This window comes from Vanellus vanellus, assembly GCF_965231255.1.
Source record: "Vanellus vanellus genome assembly, chromosome: 2".
Lineage (NCBI taxonomy): Eukaryota > Metazoa > Chordata > Aves > Charadriiformes > Charadriidae > Vanellus > Vanellus vanellus.
The window spans coordinates 36,846,070-36,862,327 of NC_138906.1; the positions used below are offsets into that span (position 1 = coordinate 36,846,070).

Below are 16,258 nucleotides of genomic sequence, written 5' to 3' on the forward strand. Positions count from 1 at the left end.
AGACACTCTTTCATCATGTCTAATCCAACATGGGCTGAGTCCCTCAAGAAGGGAGATGTGCTTTTGTATTCTTTGTCCATATTCACAGCTGTGGCAGCATATGTTGTGCTAAAGGTATGGGACGGTAAAATTTAAAATTTGGTAACTTTGTGTGGTGGTTTAAATCTGCAAAGCAGCACAGCAAGAACTTGGTACAGAATACCTAGCAGAGGCTGCAGTTTAGGAGACAAAAGCAGAGCCTGAGCTAAGTGTTTGTCTCCTTTGAAAACAGAGAGGTGTAAGTCAGTTTGTCCTTAAAAATACTCGAAGATGTCTCTTGGACAGAAGACTTTTGAGGTGGTATGTTTGTACTGAGACTTTATAGCAAGAGTTGGGAGAAGCTTACAAAGCTCTGATTCCCGTCAGAGAGAATGACTCTATGTGCCTGATCAGCAGAAGGAAAGAGGTGAGGTCAAACACGTTTGGTGCAGGGCAACTTGCTTTTTTGTTCATATATCAGCTGTGGGAGGGAAGGAGAGTTCTTGGGAGTGCATGCAGGTTGTATGGTGACTGATGGAGGGGTCTGGAATCCGAGTGAGAAGGGAATGGGAGGCTCAATTGCCCAAATTCAAAGATTAAAAAAGGCCATTTACCTTAACTCTGAGCTATACTGCTATTACTACAGATACCAATCACAGAGGTTAATCTGTTACTTAAATGCATAATATAGCAAAGTGTCTAATTAATGTTTTAAAAGTACCTTTACCTTTAAATTCTACACTGTAACATACTGCTTCAACTTAATAAAAATATTAATTTGAGCTCCCTCTTCTGGACATAATAAGCAATCATTTCTACAGATACGTAAGTCTTATAAGTAAATGGGGATTTCACAACAGAATTACAAGAAACAAACAAATGTAAATAACATTGTTAAAAAATGGGTAAATATAGAAAAAATATTTTTATTTCAGCCTTCAGAGAGGTTATTACAAACTTGATAGCAGTAGTTTATTCTACTTTCATATTTATCCCCGTGGCTACACCCATTAGGTAATGCAGTTCCGGAAATGTGTGTATTTCAGAGGTGAGGTTTCTCACAGCAAAATATTGTTAAAGACAGAGGTTTTAACAGTTACAAAAAACACTTGTATTTTGTGTTTCTTTTTATACTGATAACATAACTTTTTACTTTTAGGAAATAATGTATTGTGCTTTTATTGACATTTTCAGTTAAAAATACTTGTCAGTTTTAAATTCAGTCAAATTCAGTCTTACTAAACTGTACTTTGATCATCAAAGTAAATTTTTAAAAAATTTTATTCTGTGCTTAAACTTATTTAAAATATCCACTTAAATGATACTAAAAAGTTATTGCATTTCTTTCATTATATTTCTTTTTAGTTGTAAAATGGGTGGGATTATAAAAACATCAACTGCATTAAATATTACTCAGGATTTGTGATCACTTTTCACCTACGTTGATGATATCCAAGTAAAAGAAACTCACTTTCCTTACTAGAAGGTGTAGTTTTGAATTCTTTGTATTCATGTAGTACTTTTTTTGCATTATTTTAATTTATATCTATATGTGAGAAATTAGGTACAATATATCTCCTAATGTTGCTGGCTGTGAAAACTGATCACTGATGTCATGTCTTAAGTGAAACTTAACTTAGCTGGAATTGCTTTTATTTTTAGCCTAAAAAAAAAAATCATCATTTTGTAGGATCAAAATTGCAACTTCCAATTCTATTGAAAAATCTCTTTATACTGCTGTTAAGAAAATGTCTGGAAAGGTAAAAGCAGAAACCAAATGCTAGTATGTTTGCTTTAAAGAGTGGTCATTAAATAAAGAGCTCAGTTTAACACGTACTTGTTGATTGGTTTATTTTCCTGAGAGCAGTCCTGAACTTTGAATGTAATATCATGGGACAGATAAGTTATTGGTTCATCTGTATGATTTATTTGTGGGCGTATAACTGTCATTCAGCTAGACACATTAACTGTTTCTGACTCTAATCCAAGGAACCTCCCCATCCCTGGAGGTGTTTAAGGCCAGTCTGGATGTAGCCTTGGGCAACCTGGTCTAGTGGGAGGTGTCCCTGCCTATGGTAGGGGGAGTGGAACTCAATGATCTTCAAGGTTTCTTCCAACCTAAGCCATTCTATGAATCTGGCACAGGAGAAATGGTTTATTGTCATACAGAGTGTGCTCTGAGCTGGTAAAGTCTAATTGCGTAGGTCTTGGGCAATGCTTAAGCGCTTCTAATTTTTTAAATAGCTGGCTTTCAAATCAATATGTTGCCATTATTATACCACTCCTAGAGGGTAGAAGAGCATTTTTTCACTAGTTTTAATCATCCTATGGAAAGGCTTAGATGTACCTTGGCTGTTTATGGTAGTAGAGACTGGTCAGTGATCCTAAGTGGAGGAGAAGGGTCTCCTTCCCATTCTGTGCTGCCCTGATACTAAATATAAAACGCGTCTGTCTGTCTCAGGTTTGGGAGGAAGGGGAATGTGATGTGTGAATTCACAGCCAGTAACAAAATCCGTGCAGAATTGCTTTGTCAAGTTGTCAGTGTCTTTACAGCATGTTGTGCATATTAAACAGTTTGCAGGTCTTGTGTCTGTATGTCCCAGGAATCTGTAGCGGCACTTTTGTTGTAGCCATATACCTTAAGGAAAGAGACAACTTTGTAGGTGGTGAGATTATTTTTTCTTAGCACAAATATAATTGAAAGCAACAACAAAGGTTCTCCAGTCTAAAAGACCTTGCACAGGTCTATGTGTTAGGGTTTTTTTTTGTGTGTAAGAAAACTTTTGTCTAGCAGCCTACTCTTGCTTTGGTGCCCTTTGCATTTGTCTTCTGGCAGAGTAGCTCATTATTTGCTTTACACTGGTTTTAGCTCTAATTTTACATTCACTGAACCTGTGTGGTCATCCCTGGCCGGGCACTGAGCCCATGTGCTCCTTCAGTCACTGCCTGAGGGAAAGTCCCAGACTCAACACTAACGCATCACCTGTGCAACACTGGCACCCCTGCCTCCCGAGTGGCTTCATCAACTTTCATTTTTATATTAAACAAGACAGGAAAATATCGCTGCATGTGAAACCAAAAGATGACCACTGACACATCGCGTGAAGGTAGTGGGATGAGCACGTTCAGAGGGTGTGTCGAGGTTGGTGTTGAGGATGTCATCAGCGCGGGGGCCTCCCTGCTGCTGCTTCGCTTACGCTTCAAACCCGGGATCCACAAGCACTGATCACCACCATTCTGTGTGAAGGGCGCATCTGGGCATACAGTTACAGTTTTGTAGGAAAAGCCTGGTGCCTACGAGCTTCCCAGAGCATTCAAGAAGGCCAAGTGCAAGGTGCTGCACCTGGGCCAGGGCAATGCCAAGCACAAGTACAGACTGGGAAGAGAGTGGCTTGAGAGCAGCCCTGAGGAGAAGGACTTGGGGGTGTTGGTTGATGAGAAGTTCAACACGAGCCAGCAATGTGCGCTCGCAGCCCAGAAAACCAACTGCATCCTGGGCTGTATCAAAAAGAGCATGGCCGGCATGATGAGGGAGGGGATTCTGACCCTCTACTCCACTCTGGCGAGACACCACCTGGAGTACTGCATCCATAAGAAGGACATGAACCTGTTGGAGCGGGTCCAGAGGAGGGCCACGAAGATGATCAGAGAGCATTGGAGCACCTCTCCTATGAAGACAGGCTGAGAGAGTTGGGGTTGTTCAGCCTGGAGGAGAGAAGGCTCCGGAAGACCTCACAGCGGCCTGCTAGTATCTGAAGGGGGCCTACAGGAAGGCTGGAGAGGAACTTTTTACAAGGGCATGTAGTGATAGGACGAGGGGGAACGGCTTCAAACTGGAAGACTTAGAAGATATTAGGAAGAAATTTTTCACTCTGAGGGTGGTGAGACACTGGAACAGGTTGCCCAGGGAAGTTGTGGATGCCCCATCCCTGGAGGCATCCAAGGCCAGGCTGGATGGGGCTTTGGCAACCTGGTGTAGTGGGAGGTACCCCCTGCAGGGGGGTGGAACTCGATGATCTTCAAGGTCCCTTCCAACCCAAACCACTCTGTGGTTCTATCCTACACCGGGTGGGGTTGTTCGGGCTGAGGTACGCGGCTGCCCGCGGGCAGGAGAGGCGCGGCCTTCACTGCGCAGGCACAGGGCGGGCGCACGGCCCGACCCGCTGCCGCCTCACGTTCCCCGCTGAGGGAGGGGAGGTACCGCCTGGGCGAGCAGCCGCTGGCGGGGCCGCGGGGACGGGCGGCGGTGCCCGAGCAGGCGGTCACGGCGGCCGCATGCGCAGTGCCGGCGGTGGCGGGTGGCGGCAGGAGCACGTGCGGCCGCGGCGGGGCCCGTCGCCCCGATCCTGCCCAGCCGCCTCAGGTAGCACCGCGGCCGCTCGGTGGCGGGGAGGCGGTACCCGGCCCCTCTCTCTCGGCTGGTCCCCAGGGGCGCAGTGGGGAGGTGTGGGGGGCCCTCCGCTGCTGGCGGGCAGTCGCGGCCCTGCCAGCCTTACGCTGGGCTTCTACGCGAAAAAAAAGTGTTTTTCACTGAGGAAGCGGGCTTCTCTTCCTTGGCGGGGAGAAGGGCTGAGGAGAAGCTGGGGTGAGGCGGTGGGGGAGCGGGAACCCGCGAAGCCCTTAGGACAGGGACAAGCACAAGGACAAGCCGTGTTGGGCCTGCGAGGCAGGTATCCTATCCTGTGCAAAGGATTTTTTTAACTATCAATGCCGTGTGATGTTTCAGAATCGGTTGCCATGGATGGAGGTGCAGAGCATGACAAAGGTAATGTGAGGTGGTTTGAAAAAAAAATGTTCGCCACACAACCTATAATCTTCATTTAAATCACACTCGAGAATAATTTAAATATTTTCTTATTTTTCTTTCCTTCCAGTTGAAGACATTGTGGGCTGCCATGTTGAAGATGCTGTAACATTTTGGGCACAGGTGAATTGAAGAACTATTTGATTTTAACTGAGGTGTTTAATCTTACCTCACACTACACCTTCCCCACAAGTTTCTACAGAAGTGAGAATAATTGATAACATCGGATCTTGGGGGAAAAAAAAAGTTAATGTAGATTTCAGAATTGCAAGTATTATTGTGCCCTTTTAAACTGAAATTAGTTATTCTTTCTGAAATGACAAAGAGTTGTTTGTCATCATTTGAATGGTAGCTGGCTTTTTGAATATTTGGTAGGCCAAAAAATAAATAAATTGAGAGTTAAAATACTTGCTGTTGGCTGAAGAATACTGTAGGAGGCAGCTGGAGCTCTGCTGGGGGTGATTTCCCTGCCCTCTAACAGCTGAGCGTTTGGGACAGTTTCAATGAGGCTTGACATGGAGATGGTTCAGAGATGCTAGGTCCTTTGAAATTTTGTGTAGATGGGCAGGGGGTGTGAGGAAAATTAAAAACCTCAAAACAGTCAGTAGTTTCCATTAATGGGGAGTGGTGGTGCAGCATGGAGAGGGGAAAATCCAGGAGTACCAAAGCTTGCCTTTTCTAATTTTTCTGGTGGCTAATTGGTGTGTGCATATTAGTCAACACCTGTGTAGCTTTGAGCCAGTTGGAGGAGGTAATGCTGCTTTGTCATGTCCCCAACAGGAATTTGGGGAGGGGGACCAAACTTTACTCATTCTCTTTATGGAATAGCTTCTTCTAATAAAGAGATTTTTAGATGTAATAGTCATAGGTAATTCTGCTTTAGATTCTTACCCTGGCATTCTGAGACTCAGTCACAGTGTTTTATTTAATATTGTAAGTTACAGAATTTAGGAGTGTACTTCTAAGGTTAACAAAATGTTTAGTTGCAGTAGTGTTTTCTTTCCTGCTCTGAGCTCTGGATCATTTCCTTTGAATTAGGAGTAGAATGTTGCCTAATAAATGCCATGTTACTGAAATTGACCCAGTCTTACAGTGGTTCAGATACCAAGTTGTAACTGGCAAGGCTCTGCTCTCAGCTGAACCAAAACCCAAGTGTTGCATGTAAGGAGAACAGGGGGCATACCAAAGCTGTTGTTTCATTGTATTAAGGAGAGAAAGAAAAGAGAACACCAAATACACACTGAAATTTGTGAGGAAGGATTAATAAGTAAGATCTGCCTAGTGCTCACAGAAGCTGGTTATTAAACTGTTAAAAAGGTTCATTGCAAACTATTTCTTTGGTGTACATTACCTGCCCCTGATATGTGTAATTAATTTTTTGAAATAAAATGAGACCAAACTTACAAGTGCAACTAAAATCATGAAGATTGAAAGCTTAAGGTGGGGCATTACTTGTCTCAACAGCAGTGCAACTGTTTTGATTTAATTTTTGGCTGTTAGAATCTATCAAGCATCTGTTAAAAGTGACAGTTAATAACTCATACCTTCTCTTCACACTTCTTAGAATGTCAGTAGATGTAACGACCTCTTGAAATTAAGTTGTGCGCTGGCAGAAGCTTGTCCTCAGGCTAATGCAGTTTTTGGCAAACCTGATTTTAGTAAGGTGAGTAGGTTGTGTATATGTGGAGTTTGTTTTTCAACTGGATGTAAAAGCCTTAATTCTGTGCAACCTTTTTTTTTTTTTTTTTAATTTTCTTGATCTTTGATAATGCTGTGGGTTATATTCTTTTAAGGTCTTGTTAAGAACTGCTGGCTTTCCTAAAGAAAAGGCTTATTTTGTGTGAGCAAGTTTAAATCTTTCTGAACTTCAGACTTCAGTTAAATTATGCAACCGTATGTTTTTTTTTAACACTCAGGAAATACTACAAGAAGGTAATATGCAGAATGCTGAATTCTCTTTTGTTGTCTGGTATACATTGTGGGTTATCTTTAACAAGAGAGCAATGCTTTTTGAGAGAAGTGATTCTTTGCTCCATCTCATGAAGTGTGGAAGATCTTACAAAAGCCTGTAATGTTAAATGCAGTGGACAAAGTACTCTTAGGAAGGTAACAAGAACATACTTACTAGCAGTTCTATAACAAGCATACGAAGGGCGATGACAACTTTTGGTTTTGTGTGTGAACTACTGATGGATTATTGCAAAGTAAGGTGTAAATGAAACGATTTGTCTGAACTGTTTCTGTGTGCAGGTAAAGGACCTTCTGCATTCCTCTTGAAGAAAATGCACCAACAGCAAACCCAGCATGTTTGCTGTGTGATTGTCCTGTTCCTTTGTTGGGCTTACTAAGCCATCGGTGTCAATAAAATGTTGTGGCAACACATTAACAGAAAAGCCATGAGAACCTGCTGTGTAAAATGCTGGTGTTTTTCTAGTTGCAAAATTTTCTTTGAGCTATTGTTTTTCGAGTAGAGGATTATGTTTTTGAAGCATTAGCATATATTGTCATGAGAGATAGGATATCAAATGTATTAGTTTTCATACTGCTGTTGGGGTAATTATAGGAGAGTGTGAAAATAAGATTTGTAGTGTATTACAATTACCACTTTCAGGTATGCTTATATTTTCAGAATGCTATTATTGATCTTTTTTTTTCCTAATTTCCAGATTTATGGTGGGTGTTTTTCTGAAGATGGATGTTGGTACAGATGTATGGTACAGCAAGAGATCAACAGTGAAAAGGCAGGAACCATTTTTAAAAAGTCTTTAATTGTGTGTCACTTCTACATGCAGGGTGATAGGAATAAATTCAACTCCTCTTTTTGAAACTTGCTGTGTGAATGCATTTAAAAACAGTGTGAATATACACATGGGACACAAATTCAGGTGACCTGTAATTTTGAAAAATGCTGATGAAGAGACTGGCAAAACATGACGTACTTGCGAAGTGCTGTTTGTATCTCTTGATAAAGAGATTCACAAGTGGTAGTTAACGTTGTTATGCGATGTAGTTTAACTTCAAAACTTCTGAGTAGTGAAAATAGCAGCCTTTTGTGACATGTTAGCACTGATGCAAATGACCTGAAAGAGTTGTTAATCATCATTGGGTGACTGATACAGAAGGCTAGTAGTTCCTGTTTAAAATGATAATTTCTAGACAGGCTGGTTGGCATGGAAACATTAGGTTGCATATCTGTCCATTGAAGAAAGTCTTCTACATTGCTGCTTAATTGTAGCCCTTAGAGGAAAAAAAATAATTGCCAGCAAAGATCTATTTTAAAGTTTTGCCGCTAAGCTTTTAGACAGGTGCCAACATAAGAGATTTCTCTAACTGTTCCTTCCTCTGAAGGGTGTCTAGGCGTAGTACGGATGATTCTGATCTCTGCAATGTGCATGTGTGTTAAAATACTTATATTCTAGTAGTTGTCAGTGCATATTTCTGTAGGAGGTTTGTGTAACCTCTGCTGTTTTATGTTTTATATTATTGTTGCAGTGTCAGGTATTGTACATTGACTATGGAAATTCTGAGGTTCTGAATAGATCAGACATAGTTGAAATTCCACCAAACCTGCAATGTCCAAGCGTTGCCAAGAAGTACAGACTCTGGGGACTGCAGATACCAACTGATCAGAACTTAAACATGTTTGATGAGGTGAGTAACAGATTTTTGAAGCATTTAAATGATGGGATCTGTAACAGATGCTGTCAAATATCAGCACAGTGTCACCAGGAGGAGTCTTGTAAGAGCTGGATGTTTAACCGTGAAGGCAGGTCATGCTGGGAAGGACTGTCTGATCTGTTGGCCTGGACATACCCTAGAAACTAAAATGGTTTTATCAAAAACGGTTCAGATCGTCCTGGGAAGTGATTTTTAGAGTACACTTTTGCCATCTTCAGAGCCTCAGGTCTATTTCTGACTGACCTGAGTTCTTTCTGGTGGTGAGGAAACAAGGTACCTCTTTGTCTTTCCCTTCAGAGGGAAAAATAGCTCCCTTGGTCACAGAACTTGCAATAAGTTCACTTATGTCTGTGTGCCTGAGTAGTGTACAAACTTTTGGTCAAGAGAGGGAACAGCAGGTGAATGTGAGCGGTAGTAGGAGCTCTGTCATCCTTGACCAGCAATGAATGTGAAAGGCTTAGGAGCTGATGCCAACAGGACTGGTAAAAGTTTTGAGCCCTATTGAGTGGCACTGGTGACCGTTGGTAGAGTTTTACTAGTGGTGGTCTCCCTTTCTGGGGCACCACTCATTCTACAGTCTCAATGGCATGCTTCTTCAAGGCTTGTCACTGGCACTGCCCGTACTTCACCAGCTGAAGGCTTGGGAGCAGCAGTTGCTGGAGGAGGAGGCAGGAAGCAGCTGTCCTGCTTGCCTTGTATCCCTCTATCATTTAGAGGAGATCCGGAGACCCTCTGTATGGTCTTGTCCCTGTGGTCCTATTAACATTTCTTAATGTGATTCCTTAAGACAGGTGAAAAATCTCCGTTCTCAATTCCCCAGGGTTTTGTTTTGTTTGTGTGGTTTTTTTTTTGGTGTGGTTTTATTTTTTTTAGTTATTTATTTTTAAAACAGTTCTTGTTGCTTGAAATAAAGCTTTATTTGCTTGCTTGCTCTCTGTAGCTTTCCTGTCCCCACCTGTTCCATTCTTAATTTTTAGCAAAACCAGCTTGTTTTCAGAAGCGGTGGGGAAAAAAGAAAAAAACCTTGTTAATAAAAGATAACTTTCTCCCAGATGTCTGCTGAAGGTCTTGAGTGCATTCCCCAGTCTTCCAAAGCTATTTTTCTTTGATGTTACTGATGAAACTGATAGCTGCCAATTCTGGCATTTCCCGATTTTTAAATGGGTAGTTTCAGTAGGGTAGATTTCCATAGGGTAGATACACATCATAATTCATTTGTCGCTATGTTCTGTTTCACCTGCTAGACCACTTATTGAAAGGGTGTTAAACAATGTAATAATTCAAATATTTTTTTCATATTATTTTGTATAATACTGTTAAATAGTTGGTCTAGTATCCTCTAAAAGACTTGGATAACCCAGTTGCCAACTTCTGTTGAGAGTTGATGGGACTTTGGACTTCTGTCACTTAAAAATGATACTGAATTCTGCAAAGCTGAACATTAAGGGTAAACTATTGGTGTTGGATTCTGGTCTGGCATTGACAGTGATTAGGTCAAATACAGTTGTAGTTGTACAGATACAGCATTGTTTCAGAGTAGATGTGTTAAACATAAGCTTTACCTGTGCAGCTCTTTGGGTTTTGGTCTTAAACATGTCCTCTTTTTCTTAGAAGAAAAATGGCTGATTTTAGTTAAAAGTATTCAGAGTGTTCAGTACACAACTTCAGTGTATTTTTATTTTATAGGGAAAGAAGTTCTTGAGCAGCCTAGTTTTTGAAAAAGAAATAAAAATACGTCACAAAGGCAGGCACGAAGATGGTACCATTATTGCCCAGGCAGAATATGAAAAAATAGATATTGGAGAAGAGGTGGCCAAGGCAGGGTTTGCTGAAAAATGCACATCTCCAGGAAACACTAAAGATGCCAAAGAGAGAGAATTAGATGTCATGCAAAACCAACATCGGAAGATAAAAGTTTCGGTTCCACTGTGGCTAAACAGGTCTGATCATGCACTGTACAGCATCCCAAGAAGGCGCTGTGACCAAGTAGCTGCCAGCACAAGGAATCAGAATTTTACTGGAAACCGTGCGTTTGCCCCAAGGTAAGGCAGTGGGATGTCATAGAAAACTTTGTATGTGATGTATTGTATGATCTGATTAGCTTAGTTGCTGGGATGTGGGTACATGAGAAGATGTAGGGGGAAGTGAGTATCTAAAATACAAAGTTTGATTTCTGTCTTTCCAGCATCAAGTAATACTGGTACTCAATGGAAGGGAAGCATATGTGAGTCTGTGTGTTTGCGTGTTTGTGCGTGCTGTGGAGAGGGGAATTAGGACATTAATCTGTAAAAAAAACTGTTCATTAGTGTTGTTGCTGGTTGGATAGCTTGCTCTTTCTCATTTGATTTCCAGACACAGACTGTCTTTATGTATCTTAATGCAAAATTTTGAAAAAGAAGGAAGAGGTAGGAGGTAGTAAGCAGAGGAGAAGATACCGTAAAGCTTAGTTGAAAGTGGAGGTTGCAGGACATCAGGCCTGTAGCAGATTTTGCAGTGATAGACAATGCAATAATGTTCATTTTAGCATCTGTGTAATTTCCATTGGCTTGTCCTTAAGACTTTCTGTAGTTATCCCCTATTTATGTACCTCTTAACTCACTGGGCACAAATGTGGAATGTGAAAGTACCCTTACGTAGCAGGACAAACATATTTTGGTGATTTATTTGTTTAGGAATGTAACAATGTGTGCTTATAAGAAATAAAGCCAGCAATCACAGTTTGAAGTAAGGTTTAGGGGATAAAGGTGTCTCTGCAACTTGTAATTACATTGACAAGAGATAGTGGTAAGTTGGCAGTTACAGTTGTTGTCAGAAATCTTTTTAAAGAGACTTTTCCTACAGTTGCTAGGATTGCCATGGCAACAGGCTGCTGAGAAAAATGTTTGTGGGTGGGAAAGATGGTACTTGGCATTCAGAAAGTTGAGATGGTGTAAGAAATAATGTTCTCAAAAAAACTTGTTTAGAATTTGCTAATGTTCCATAATTTGAGCTTCTAGAACATTTTAATGAATCACCTGAGGGCACGCCCTTTCACATACAAGCATGGTATCCAAATCTATTTTACAATTAAATCATTTATGCAAGTCTGTGCTATTAACAAATACTAATATGAAATGAGATGTTCTTCAAAAAAATATAAATTTATAGTAAAGAACCTCATCCTGAATTATTTTGATACTCTGGTCTGCCCTGTTTTCTGAGTTAGAGATATGCTGTGAATATGATTTTAAAGAAATAGCTTTTTTCTTTTTCTTTTTTTTTTGGTGGAGCACAGTGTTGAGATACTCTTGTGTACAAAGCTATCCTGACTGGCCTGAGCGGCTGGCAGCTAGCAGATCCTCTATTTCATTTCTATATATTCTGATGTCCTTTAACATTTTGCACATCACAGGCGTTTTTGGGGTGGTATGCCTGTGAAGGAAATTGAGAAAGAAAGAAGCTAGGTTGTAACCAAAGCCATGCAGGTGAGGATGAAGTTGATATGAGGTCTAGTGGAGCTTTGGTACTATACAGTACTGTCACAATACTCTGAGACAGAAGGCTTCACATCACTCCTCTTAGTTATAAAAATAACTTCTGGGGTATAGTTCCAAAACACTAGCCTTAAAGTGCTTTGGCTTATTTAGTAGATAGAAGATTTGGATTACAATGGACTTTGACTTTTCTGGGTCTGCAGTGTGGTATGCTAAGATGTTTTTTGGATGGAAAATACTTGGAGTTAGTGAAAACGTATAAAGGGTTTTCTTCAAATGATGTATTTCTTTCCTTGGTGATATGTAACAGTCTTTGTAAAGACTGGCGTGGAGAGGGATACAAATTCTGAAGAGGTAAAGCATGGTTGTGCACGTGCTTCTGTAGTCTTTTTGATGTGGCATTCTGTAGTCATTACTGAAATTACAATAGTATGAAAGAATGCACATTATGTTTTGTTGGGTTTCTTTTTTTTTTTAAAATTAATTACTCTTCATTCATTTTTAAAAGGGAAAAAATGCCAGCTTCTACCTCAGTGCCAGACACCAGGTTGGCACAAATAAGACCAGATCAGAAACTGTCCGAAGATAAAGAAATTCTCAGACGGGAGAATGTAAATCTCTTGCAAAGGCAGAAGGAACTAGAACTGAAGGTTAAACAGCTGAAACGTGAACTTCAGGTATGTGGAAATGTGAAAAGGATGCTTCTCTCCTCATTGCAAGTATTTCTGACAATGCTTCTGTCCTAATGTTTCATCATACCCCAGTTCAGCTGTGCACTGTGGTTTGGAATACAGAAGGATTAAACTGGTTGAGTGAAGACTTGTCTTGCCCTGGTGCAGGGAGATGCTGTCAGTGTGGCAGCACAGATTTTGCAGTCCAGGTTGGACCCAGGCTCCCCTTGGTGTGTGTACTGGCTTGCCACTGTGCTTTATGATGCAAGTGCTGGTTGTAATAAGGATGTAATCCTTGCCTTTTTTTTTTTTGCTCACTTAGAGGGGAAAAACAGCTTTCTGTGTGTGGGGCTGAAAATTCTTAAACATCACAGAATCATAGCAGCTGTGGAATTTTAGAACTGGATAGAACTTGCTATTTCCTTAATTGATGCTTAATAGAAAAGGTGCTTGTATTTCTGTGCAGGGGAAGTTCCTACCACTGTCTGAGAAGCACAGTATTTAGTAGTAGTTACTGATAGGCTTAAAAATGCTGTGAATGGTTTTAAGTGTGATAAACAGCAGTAGTAAGAAGAGATTGTGTGAAAGGATGTTATGTTTCCATGAATTCATAAAAGTGTTCTGCAAACTCTTATCTCTACAGATAGGACAGGAAAAGCTGCTGTTGTATAAATCCCTTTGATACCCCCCAACCTGAACTTGCACACAGCTGTTTCCTTTTTCTTTCTTGTGGAATAAAACTACTCATAACCAGCTTTGCTACTCGTTTATCTCTACCTAGAACATCTGTGTTTCTGCATACACTAACCTGTCATTGCACAGATTCTCCATCAACTGAAGATACGATGTTTGTGCACTTTTATGCAAACTAAATGAACAAACAACAGAATACATGTCTGCAGCTAAGAAAAAATACTTCAATGCAAGGAATTATTAGAAGCATTTCTTACCCATAGTCTGATTTTTTAAAAAAACTGTTTTCTACAAATTTTAATTGCTTTTTTGTGTTGAGTGCAAGCAAACTGCTGTAAAAGAAAAGGTTGGGGATATAATTTTAAGTAAGAAAATAATTTGCTTCCTGCTGAAAACACCATGGTAGGCAATGTTTTGTTTTAGAAGGTTGATGTGTAGTGGTGGCTTTGCCGAGTACTTAAAAAAAAACCAAACAAAACCACTCTGCAGTCGTGAGACTTTGGATGCTCATCTGCAAATACAAAACTATTTAAACCATTCTATGTTTGTTTTTTTGTTTGTTGGTGGTTTTTTTTTTAAATGGAATATGTAGTGAGCCTGAAAGGCTGACAGCTTTTAAAGACTGTGTTTCATTACTTGAAGTAGAGTTTATAAAAGCATCTCTGTGGTATGAAAGCAAGAGCTTTTAAATTTAGGTTGCCCCTTGGGGAATATAGCCTGTTGTGGTGTATGGGCTTGTTTTGGCTCAAGAATATTCCTTACTTTGTCTTGAGAATATTCCATGTAGGAAGGTCAGGGTGGTTGTATGTACAGCAAGAGTTCTTGTTTTGCTGCACCACTTTGAGTTGTGGTGGTGATAAGAGGAAGGAGTTCTATGAGGTCCTGGACTTGGATTTCCCTGAATTTTTCAGCAAGGAAAGAAAAAATTCCATGTTGTCTGAAGACCTGCTAGCAAGTGGGGAGTAATTGAAGAAATATGCTTGAACGCAGCACTACTGAAATGAGAAGAAGGAAATGAACCCTTGGGAAGCTATTAAAGAAAATAAAATTATTCTCATTGGTTTGTATGTCTTTCTAGGCATTTTGTTAAGTGTTTTGAAGAGGGCCAGCTCTGTGCATGTGTGCGTGCATGTGTGTGTTTTGAAAAGACTAAACTGTGGTCTGCATTTTAGTAACCCTGACTGTCTGTTGTGAGTATTGATCTGTCTTTGCCTCTCTGTTGAAATGCTGCTCCAAAAATGATAAATAATTCAGAGAGAGAAGGAAGCATCCAAGAAAACTGCTGAAAGTTTTGAGGAAACCCTGGATACTTACGTTGGAACAAAAATGAGAAGTTTGGCTGCTAAGGTGAAGACATTGAAAGAAGTTAGGTATGTGTTGTTTTTTTTTTTTTTCAATATCATTACCCTATTTCTCTCTTCAAGTCATGCATGCTTTTTTGTTTCCTAAAACTTTTGTTTTGTTAATTTTCTAAGACAAACATGGTGTTGTATACAGAGGGGAATACTTCCCAAAAGCAAGGCTGAAACCTGAGCTTTTTGGAAGCTCACATTGGAATTTGTGTTGCCTGCTTCCCAGTGTTTGTCAGGTGACTTTGATTCACTTCTGCTCCTTTACGGTAGCTGTTGCAAGAAGGGCTTTCAATTCCATCTTCAAGGAAGGTGCTAATTAGTAAATATAGTTAGTTGTTTAACTGGGTAGTCAGAGTTCCTTGGGTACGTGTGATGCTGTGAGAGGTGTCTCTTTTTAGTCCAAATTACCCTTCTGGTTTTGGGACTGCATTGGGAAGAAGACTTGAAATAGAAATGACCATCAGCTCCTTTAAGAAGGAACATATATATTGAGGTATGTGTTCATGGAAGATAAATAGAAAAAAAAATAGCAAGACAGGAAATAGCACAAAATGGAAATTAAAAGCAGGAGAGAATTTCCACGTACAGCCCCATCAATACTGAAGTGTAATGAATGTATTCTTGGTCCTTCGTCAAAAAAAGATTAATCAGCTGAATTAAACAAATTGCTACTGGTACCTTTTGAAAGAAACTAGGTTATTAACATGGCAGGTGCTATCTCAAAATTCATATGTTCCAAGGGGTCTGAATAACATTGATTTTTAGACTGATTAGGTTCTGGGAAAAAAAAATCCTGGTAAAATGTTGTTTCCTCCTTACAACTTAGGCACACAAATAAGAACAGTCACTCTAGAGAGCAGCTCTCACAATCCATAAAAGTAGTTACAGAAGAATGCCTCGCTGTTCCATGTTCCTTGGAAAAACTGCAGAAGATTTGGACAGAGTATGACTTGGCTCAAGAGGGGATTCAGTTATGCAGAAATGTGGTAGGTTGGAATTTTTTTTTTTTCTCGAGCTATAATTTAACAGTTATTTAACAGTTATTGACAGAGTATTTTAGTCTTATAAGTGTAGCTGAATAGCGTGAGCACAGCATGGAAACATCTGTCCTTTGCTAGATAATGTTGGAGGCTTTGCTACCTTTGTCACAACTGATGTATTCGTGGAGTGTTATTTTTTGATTTTGTGAAGAAGTATAAGGAAATCAGCACATGATAGCTAAAAGGTTTCTGTTCAGTTATAGAAACCGCTTCAGCTGTGCAGCTGCAGCGTCTGTCTTTAAAACCTTTTGTTAAAGCAGCATGCCACTACTTAGAATATGTTTCCCTCGTATGCGAAGGCGTAGGGAGGCCGGTATGCAAATACGGTTGTATAGGAAGATGGACTTGTATAGAGGAAAGCTGCCATCTAGTGCAACTTCTCTGCAACCACAGATCTGAAAAAGCCTGCCTGGGTATGTAGGCACGGCTGTGCTGATAAGGATGGTTATGTACTGCGTCTCTGGCGTGCGGCCATACTGCTTTTGGGAAGGTGAAGGTTCCCCGGTCTGTGGTGGGCATTATGGTAAGG

The 16,258-nt window shown here is 40.4% G+C and overlaps 1 protein-coding gene across 1 annotated transcript in view; it reads left to right on the forward strand.

Moving 5' to 3' along the window:
• Positions 1 to 4,725: 4,725 nt before the first annotated feature.
• Positions 4,726 to 16,258, forward strand: part of STK31 (serine/threonine kinase 31) — a gene marked incomplete at both ends in the record, with an annotated part of 39,488 nt that continues 27,955 nt past the window's right edge. Inside the window, 9 exons of the mRNA XM_082499155.1 lie at positions 4,726 to 4,783; positions 4,893 to 4,945; positions 6,387 to 6,485; positions 7,489 to 7,563; positions 8,315 to 8,473; positions 10,187 to 10,542; positions 12,482 to 12,662; positions 14,592 to 14,707; positions 15,516 to 15,675. Of these exons, the coding sequence (XP_082355281.1) occupies positions 4,726 to 4,783; positions 4,893 to 4,945; positions 6,387 to 6,485; positions 7,489 to 7,563; positions 8,315 to 8,473; positions 10,187 to 10,542; positions 12,482 to 12,662; positions 14,592 to 14,707; positions 15,516 to 15,675 (1,257 nt within the window). The remainder of the gene's footprint in view (positions 4,784 to 4,892; positions 4,946 to 6,386; positions 6,486 to 7,488; positions 7,564 to 8,314; positions 8,474 to 10,186; positions 10,543 to 12,481; positions 12,663 to 14,591; positions 14,708 to 15,515; positions 15,676 to 16,258) is intronic.